Genomic DNA, 9,614 nt, shown 5'->3' with positions numbered 1-9,614 from the left:
TGGTTTTGGTTCCTCTAGCTCCACTGCACTTTGCACACTCCTTTATCATAGCAGTCAGTTATCTTGTAATTTGTAATTATCTATGTACAATCCTCTTCCAGGTAGTGTGAATTCAAGGGTGTGAAACTGGTGCTAGTAGTCAGACCCCGGCTCAAATTTCAACATTGCTTCTACTAGCTTTGTGTTTTGAGGAAAGTTATTTAATTTCTTTATGCCTCGTTTTCCTTATTTATGAACTGGGCGTAAGACTTCCTATCGCATTCGGTTCCTAGGAAGTATGGTGAAAATGCACGTAAAATATGAGGCACAGGTATATGCAAAATAAAGGGTCCCTAATACGGTAAACATTTGTTAATTGCTCTGATCTATTTTTATTGAGCTCACTAAACAATCATTAGCTGGGTTCCAAATGCGCTCACGACTTCAGAACGCTTCTTCCTCCAGAGCCTAGCTGCGGCACTTCTACTCCGTGGGCCTTGTCTCCCGGGCGGATTTGGATTGGCTCCGCCAAAGAGAAAGTCCCGCCAACCACTCTTCCAGTCTGGCCAGCGATTGGACCCGGCCGTCTAACAGGCTTTCTTGTTGCTAGGCTCGAGGATAAAAGGCGGTGCTAGGTTGCGCGTGCGTAGATTGAGGATGAGGCTTTCCGGTAGGGCGGGAGGAGGTGACGTCGGGAGCGGTGGCGGGTGGGGGCCTTCCCTAGCCCGGAGAACGTTGTATCTATGGGCCCACGGATCGCGTCACAAGCCAGCGACTGATCCTTGGTGGTGGTGGCCAAGGCGGCAGCGGCGGCGACAGCTCTGGGGTTTGCGTCTCGGGGTGTGTCGGCCGCCGCTGCTGCTCGGGCCTGGTATGTACAGATGGCTGGTTAGGATTCTCGGCACCATTTTCCGCTTCTGCGACCGGTCGGTGCCCCCTGCCAGGGCTCTCCTGAAGAGGCGGCGCTCGAACAGGTGAGAAGAGCAGAGGCTGAGTGCCGGCCTAGCTGTTCGCCCTCCTCCACCGCGGCTCCTTGGTCAGGAGAGCATTCATCCAGCCCCGCAGGCCCTGTTCCCCCTAAACCGGCCGCTCTTCTGAAGCCCAGGAGCTGCGGGTCGCTGGTATCCTGGTGACGTAGTCGCTCCCGCCAAGGTGTTGGGGACGCGGCTCTTGATGGAAGGAAGGAGCTTGTTTGTCTTTGGAGTGGTCGTTGATCATAGGATCTTTAATATTCTTGTCAGAGTCCAAGCTGGTTACTGACAACAAATGAGGCTTTCTCGTATTTTACTGCTCTTAAGCTAAAAACTAAAAATTAAAGAATTACTGCCTTTATTGTGGCCCTCTGTTTACATGCACACTCCGAAGTGTCATCTGCGGACAGTTAACGCAGTTAAGGGAAGTGAGATTGGTAACTTGCCCCAGCTCGTTTTGACTGCAAGTACTGTTCGCTTAGCACCAAGAAACAGCAGCTGTCTTGTTCTAAAACAGCTGTCGAACAGTGTGTGTGTGTGTGTGTGTGTGTGTGTGTGTTGGGGCCGGAAGGAGAAGGGTGTTTATAAAAATGCAGTTAAATGTAACTAACTAATTCCTTTAGAATTAGTGTATGAAGGGGGAAAAAAAGTACCTGCCTCCTCTTAAATAAAATCACTAGTGTGAATTCTCATTCACTTAAAAGAGAAACTACAGATCGTTCTTGCTCATTATCTGCTCCCTTGCTTCTCATTTTATAATATCTTTGCTTGCCGAAGAATTATGCCTTACCTAAGAATTAATCTAGAAAATGAAACAAATTCTGTATACCTCCTAATTTTGGATGATCAAGTGTCAATTACTTCCTTCCCCCACTCCTTTTTCTTCCTGTGCTAGGGGTTGACTTGAAGCCAGGGGCAGTTTACTAGCCTTTTTAAAATTTTTATTCTGAGGCAAGGTCTTGCTAAGTTGTGGAGGCTGGCTTCAAACTTGAGATCATCCTGCCTCAGCCTCTTGAGTAGCTGGGATTATAGGCGAGCACCATAATGCCTGGCCTAGAGTGTATTCCACTGAGCTATATCCCAACCCTTTTTATGTTTTGAGACAAAGTCTCCCTAAGTTGCTGAGGCTGGCCTCCAACTTGAGATCCTCCTGTTTCATCCTCCCAGGTAATAGGGCTTATAGCATGTGCACCACCATGCCCAGCCTAATTTCATGTTTTAATTAAGTCTCAAAGACAAGAGAGGTAGACAAAGGGTTGGTTTGAGGGGAGCTTAAGAGAGTAAAATGATTAATACATAAGTCTGGAATGCAGGTCATTGATAAAATTGGATATGGTTTCAACTCATTCTTCCTTTCTGCCTGATTAAGGTGAAGGATTCAGAAAGATGATTAATATACTAACCTTTAATATTTTGATATATAGGGCCAGAAACTTCCCTGAATTTCCAAATTATTACCACTGTAATATAATTCCCATTATAAAAATGCAGTTAAATGTAACACCTTTTTCTAGCTAAGAGCTGCCTCCCCCTCCCCCCGCAATATTGGGATTGTGCCCAGAGGTACAGCTACCACTGTGCTATGTCTCCAGCTCTTTTAAATTTTATTTATTTATTTATTTGTTTATTTAGATAGGTTCTCACTAAAGCTGGCCTAGAACTTACGATCTTCTTGCCTTAGCCTCCCAGGTAGCTGGACTCATAGGCTTGTACCCCCATACCTAGCTAGGAATTATCTTTTAAGGCTGCTTATGTTGTCCCTGAAATAAGAGATGGCTTTTTTTTCAGGTGGGTCATCTTTCAAAAGGAAATTATTTATTGTTTGAATTTTAGCCAGATTACTCATTATTATGTGATAAAGAATTTGGGTCTCTCAAATAGTTGAAACCATAGTGTTAAACCCTCAAATGCTAGCAGCCTACTTTAAGAGACTATCTTTTAAAACATCAATTGGATCTCATTTTATGACAAAGTGAATGAAAGAGGGATGTTTGGTATGATAAGAACAGTAATATTTTTTGTTTTGGTGTTGAGTTTTGATCCAGGGCCTTGTGCATGCTAAACACAGCTTTAGTCCTGAGTTATATCCCAGTCTTGACTGGTTAAGTTTATTTATAGATTTGGATTTATTTATTTATTTAGTTTATTTTTAGAAATGGATTATATATATATTTTTTCTTTTTTTTCAGCACTCTGTTTTCTACAGTGGACACTGATGAAATACCTGCTAAAAGACCAAGATTAGGTACTAAACATAATTTTTCAAAATTATTTTTTAGTGGGAAAACATGCATGGAACAAAATTCAAAAGATAAAAAGTATATTCAGTGAAAAGTCTCTTTTCTGTCCCTTTTCTACTCAGTTATTTTCCAGAGGTAACCACTGTTACTAGGAACTTGTATATCTTTCCAGATAAATAAATGAATTTATGGAATTTGCATTTTGAAGTTTTAAGTCCTTCTTTAAAACAGCATTGCAAAAATGACTTCAAACTGTGATGAAGTTCAGATGATTAAATGAAGTGATCTAATTTGTTGTCACAAATCTTTTATTTCTATGTATCTTCAGGGTTAGAAGAGAATAAAACTAGGTTAAAGGGAAAAGGCTCAGTAGAATACTATATTCTACTGTTTCTCAACAGTAATGTGAATTTAGGTCTATTCCAGATGTGATAGTTATTTAGATATTTTGATTTTTTTTTTTTTTTTTTTGGCTGTACTGGGGACCTCACACATGCTAGGCACTCTACCTCTGAGGTACATCTTCAGCCCTTAGGTTCTACAGAAAATGTGTTAGGTTCTACAGGAAATACAAAAATTAGTAAAACAGGTTCTCTATTTTTTAAGGGCCTTATGTGATTACATGGCAAGGGGTGTAAAATAAAATACATAATTAATACTAATATCAGTGAAGACATGGTAAATGACATAAGAAAGGCAGTTTCAAAATTGTATCCAATTTTCAACTGGTTGAGTCTCATAATTTTTGAGGAAGGATGTAGAATGTAAGATGGATAGGTAGGATATCAAAAGAGATCAATAGGAATGAAAAGCAATCTAGGCATGGGCAAATTGTGCAGATTTAGGCAATAGTTATTAAAGCTGGGGGGAAATATGGACTGAAAACAGGTCAAATGACAGGAGATTTGTTTTTCGGAGCGGGGAGGATTACTAGGGATTGAACTCAGGGGCACTCAACGACTGAACCACATCCCCAGCCCTTTTTTTATATTTTATTTAGAGACAGGGTCTCACTGAGTTGCTTAGGGCCGTGCCATTGCTGAGACTGGTTTTGACCTTGCAGTTCTTCTGTGTCAGTCTCCCAAGCCTCTGGGATTACAAGTGTGTGCCACTGCGCCCTGCAAATCACTGGAGATTTTTAATAAAGGAATTTTTACTGTATTCATTACATTATGTCCCAAAGCATGGGATAGATACCAATTTAGTTAATGGTTTTAAAGAATATAACATTTGTAACATGTTACCTTTGAATCATGATTATAATAAGAAAGTTATAGTCTTTTCTTTATAAATCATATGATGTTGGTTTTATATTTATAGTGGTAGTTTAAAATTATCATATGTACATTTACTTAAGCAAAAAAAGTGAGTCAACTTTAAAGAAAAGCATAAATAAATATTAGCTTGTATTTGAATGTAGTTTAAAAAAACCTTTGTTGGTGGTATTACAGAAAGTTCCTGAACTATTTGTGGTAATTACCTATTTTATGGCCTTCTATGTTAAGGATCACCCATTCTGTCATTTTTATTAAATATGCATTAGGACTTTCTTTTTGTTTTTATACTGGGGATTCAGCCTAAGGGTGTTTACCACTAAGCTCCTACATCCCCAGTTCTTTTTAAATTTTATTTTGAGACAGGATCTCACTAAATTGCTCAGGCTGGTCTTGAACTTGTGATCCTTCTGCCTCAGTTTCCCACGTCACTGGGATTTCATGTGTGGGCCACCATGCCTGGCTTGTACTATGATTTTTTGAGTGGCAGACTACTATAGAAGGGAATAAATCAAAGAGGAAGTGGTGGGTAGCAGAGGCAGTACTTGTTAGGGAGTTATTAAAGGTCTATAAAATGCTAGAACTTCCTATGATTATGGTTCTTGAGCACTTGAAATGGCTAATTTGACTCAGTAACTGAATTTTTTTTTTCCCCCCAGTGCTGAGGATTGAACCTAGAGCCTGTACTTACTAGGCACATGCTCTACCCATGAGCTATATCCCCAGCCATTTTTAAACTTTATTTTGAGACAGAGTCTTGCTAGGTTACCTGGACTGGCCTTGAACTTATGATCCTCCTGCCTTAGCCTCCCAAGTAGCTGAAACTACATATGTGTGCTACCATATCTGGCTACTAACTGAATATTTAACTTTAATTAAATTACTAGGTAACCACATCTGCCTGCCTATCTGTAGCTATGTTGAACAATACAATTCTTGGTTGCTTTTGAGAGGAAACAAGAAACAAGAGTAAAAGAAAGGATCTCAGAATCACAGACTCATGATTTTTTATAGTTAAAAGGGATTATAAGAGATAAATTTAGCCTAATCTCAGGAAAATATGGTAATCTTATTCCCATGTTACAGATAAGGCAGGACTGCCTTCATTCCTTTTTTAAAAAATCAGTACAATCTTTTGACTTAATCTCAGGTCATACCCAAATTTTGGATAAAATGTGTACTTTTTAGTGACTACTATTTAATATGTTATTAAGGGGTACCTCTTGTTCTCTGGTATCTAAATGACAGTGTGGGTTAAGCATCAATCCCTAATATGCTTTTTCTCTTACTTATATTCATAGCAGAATAAAAATTGCACCCTTCAGCACTGTAGGAATAACCTTGAATTGTAAAATAAGAAAAAACTCATTTGCAAACTTTGATATTTTTAACTATCATCGTATAATAAATTACTTCAAGTTGGATTCTACTTTACCTGGCCATCACATCCTCCCATTTGCTTAGTTGTTCTCCTGTCTTTCTGAAAAGTATTTTATAGTTACATATTCTGGAGCTCTTATTGGCTAAAGCCACCATTGCAGGCTTTGAGGCAGAAACTGTTAGCTTAAATACCCTTAATTAGGATATATAAAGGAAATTATGGAAAACATACGTGTGTAGGAATTGAGAAAAAGGTAGTATTATAAAAGGAGGAAGTGGGAAAGTACTGAAATCTACCCCTCCTCCTTATTTATTTACTTCTTAATTTTGTGGTCTTTATTTTTGGTGGCAGGAAGAGATAAAACAGATCTTTCAACACATCTAATCCAGCAGAGAGAGGGATGGCCTTATTTCACCATAGATGCTTAAGAGTTTCATATTTTATTCTTCACCTAGCCAAGATAGAATGAGGGCTTAGTAAGTAGTTGTTGAGAGCAAATGTTACCTGCCTGGGAAATAAAGACAAATCAGGGGAGAAATGAGACTGCTTCTTGTAGGATTCTGTCATAACTAGTGGCATATGATCCTTGTTTAATTATGCTCTCACCTCTCTGGTAAAAATTCATTTTATGTATTCTGGAGAAGTCACTTCTTAAAAGTTGCCATTTCAGCACATTTCTTTGTGAATCTGTGATTTGCTAAAATGATGGTTCCATGTTTTTCTAGCATCTTGGATATTTTGTTTAAAAATCACAATACTTGAATTCCAGTTACTCATTTAGAAAAAAATATTTTTATATATACCTTTTTATTTTAGTGCTTGGAAATTGGACTTTTAATAAAAATTGCGAGAGGTTCTTTCCAAGATATAACTTTTTTTTCCTAGAAGTTTATTACTCTGTATTTAAAGTTTGTTGACATCTTCTAGATTGCTTTATTCACCAAGTGAAAAACAGTCTCTACAATGCTGCCAGCTTATTTGGATTCCCATTCCAGCTGACCACAAAGCCTATGGTGACTTCTGCTTGTAATGGAACACGGAATGTGGCCCCTTCAGAAGAGGTCAGTGGGGATACTGACCTTTTTTGTTCTGTTTCGTATTTTTGGTGCTGAGATTGAACCCATGTCCTTATCCATGCTAAGTATGTGCTCTACCACTGAATTACACCCATAGCCCCAAAGGCTGCTGATCTTTGTATTTAATCAGTAAAGTTAAATTTTAGGAAAAAAAAAATTTTTTTTTTTGTTTTTAGAATTAATGTAAATGACTTCTTCCCAGAAATGTTTGTGTCTTATTAGCTGTGATAAAGATCAAGAAGTTTCTTGATAAAGATCAAGAAATTAAAGATTAAAAACTTAATAATTTAAAAACATTTAAAAAGTATTAATAATATAATTGCTTTTGTGTGAAGAACCTGCTATTGTCGTTTTTTACATCATTTTGTATATCTTGACAAATTAAAGCTTTAATCTTGATGACATTGATTCTTTGAGCCAGCTAAGAAAATAATTACAAATAGTGTGATCTTTTCATATTAGAAACTTATTTGCAAAATTTAGATGCTACAGAGGTGATTCTGTTTGGTTTTAAGGTATTTTCGAACTCTTCATCTTGTGAACTGACAGGTTCTGGATCCTGGAACACCATGCTGAAACTGGGTGAGGTGCTCAAAAATATTTTTGCTTCCCTGTACTTCCTTCTGCCCATTTTTCCCTAAGTTTTTGAGAATATGAAAGGAAAACACCGATTTGGATTGGGATGAGAATAAAGACATATTCTCTCTACCATTCTAAAAATCAAATACAGGTTGAGTAAGTATTTTTATGTGGAATACTTGGGACCAGACATTTATCAGGTTTTGGAGTTTTTCAGATTTTAAAGTATTTGCATGGACTTAACCAGTTGAGCATCCCTGAGCCAAAAATCCAAAATCTGAAGCTATAAATTTTTTGAGCATCAGCATTCAGGTTTTTGGATAAGGAATGTTCTACCTGTAGCTTTCCTTTGGAATTGTTGTTGAAATTACTGCTGTGTTTTCTACTTATATTATCAGTCTCCTTAATGTGACTTAGATTAAGAGTTGTTTGTTAGAATAAAAATTTCCTAGGGCTGGGGTTGTGGCTCAGTGGTAGAGCGCATGCCTAGCATGCATGAGGCACTGGGCTCTATCCCCAGCACCACATTAAAAACAAAAACAAAAACAAACCCCCCCCCCAAACCCCCAAAAAACTAAATAAGCAAAATAAAGGTGTTGAGTCCATTACAACTAAAAATAATAATACACATGTGGGTATATATTTTGTAGTTTTATGGATTGGAGGCTTTCATATCATCATTAAACCCTAAAAATAGAATTATAGTTATTTCCATACTATGCGAAACAATATGATGGGGAATAGTGGGAGGAATCCATAGTTCTAAGAAATAGTTGTGATGTCTGCTATGTTGGTAGAGTTGTAAAGTTTGAGAACAGTGAGAGAAGTTAGGGAAAATGAGCAGTAGAGAAGCTGTGTGTACAAAAGTCAGAAGTGGAAGAAGCTAAGGAAATGATAAATACCTTAGAGTTATGTGGCTCAAAATTTTATGGTAAAGTGCCTCTGGTGGCAAAGAAGAGCAAAGGTAAATGGATACTGCTGTTGCAGCTGAGAATCTAGTTCTAGAGGACTTGGAACAAAGATGTTTCTTTTCTTTCTTTCTTCTCTACCCCCCCCCCCTTTTTTTTTTCCTTTTTTGAGGTGCTAGAGAGTGAACTTAGGGCCTCAGGAATGCTAGGCAAGCAGTCTACCACTGAACTACATCTCTAGCCCAAGTTGTTAATTCTTTGAAGTCATATATATCATTTTAAAAAGTTAATTTAAATTCAATTTAATCTGTTCATAATGTTTGAGTATTAAGTAATTTGTTATTATTTCTTTTGTGATGCTGGGGGACCAAATCTAAGGCCACATGCACTGCTAGCCAAAGTGCTCTACCATTGAGCTTCATCCCCAGCCTCTCCTATTACTTTGCTTTAACTTTTTACAATGTTTATTCTGGTTTTCTGTGCCATCTATTAATAGAATTTGAAAAAACAAATTATTCAGTTAAATGTAAATTGCTCACAAATTCCTGTCATAGTTCAGTGTGTTCACAAGTTTTCTTTTTCTTTCATAATACAAATACATTCTTCAAATAGGTAATAAATCTCCTAATGGAATAAGTGACTATCCAAAGATCAGAGTGACAGTAACCCGAGATCAACCACGTAGAGTCCTGCCTTCCTTTGGGTAAGTGTTAAATTCTGCCTTTCTGGAAGGGGAGACCTAGCAATTATTATTATTATTTTTTTTTTAGACCTAGCAATTATTAAGTCTTTACTTTTACTACGCATTTTCACTCTTGTACTATGGGACATAGGTAAGGGGAAGTACTCTTAGGTTAGTAAGTTGCTGAATATTATATAGCTAATTGAGAGACTTGAACTGAGTTTGGGTTATATATGCCCATATCGTGATCTGATCTGATTTTTAGAATGTGTGTGTGTGTGTGTGTGTGTGTGTGTGTGTGTGTGTCTCGGGGTCGGGTTGGAGGGTATACTGGGTACTTACACCACAGGTTAGATAAGTGTCTATCACTGAGACATATTACAGCCCTTCTTATTTTTATTTATTTATTTATTTTAGGGATCGATGGGGGGCTTTCCCATTTTTACCCAGCCCTTTTATTTTTTATTTTGAGACAGGGACTCATTAAGTTACTTAGGATCTTGCTGAATTGCTGAGGCTAGTAT

At 37.8% G+C, this 9,614-nt stretch overlaps 1 protein-coding gene across 3 annotated transcripts in view; it reads left to right on the top strand.

Moving 5' to 3' along the window:
- The first annotated feature begins 727 nt into the window (after positions 1-727).
- Senp2 (SUMO specific peptidase 2) overlaps positions 728-9,614 on the top strand; it is a 36,370-nt gene continuing 27,483 nt past the window's right edge. For 2 of the 3 annotated variants that reach the window (XM_046462610.2, XM_046462612.2), the window contains exons 1-5: positions 728-953; positions 3,140-3,195; positions 6,773-6,906; positions 7,437-7,503; positions 9,021-9,111. In XM_046462610.2, coding sequence (XP_046318566.1) covers positions 853-953; positions 3,140-3,195; positions 6,773-6,906; positions 7,437-7,503; positions 9,021-9,111 — 449 coding nt within the window. In that variant the 5' untranslated portion in view covers positions 728-852. Of the gene's footprint in view, positions 954-3,139; positions 3,196-6,770; positions 6,907-7,436; positions 7,504-9,020; positions 9,112-9,614 lie in introns of those variants that run through there. The other variant, XM_046462613.2, reaches the window with a different exon arrangement.

Source organism: Marmota monax, unplaced genomic scaffold (genome assembly GCF_021218885.2).
Source record: "Marmota monax isolate L192 unplaced genomic scaffold, Marmota_monax_Labrador192_F-V1.1 WCK01_AAM20220418_F8-fsc00100, whole genome shotgun sequence".
In the NCBI taxonomy this organism is placed as follows: domain Eukaryota; kingdom Metazoa; phylum Chordata; class Mammalia; order Rodentia; family Sciuridae; genus Marmota; species Marmota monax.
This window is presented reverse-complemented; position numbering and strand designations above follow the sequence as displayed.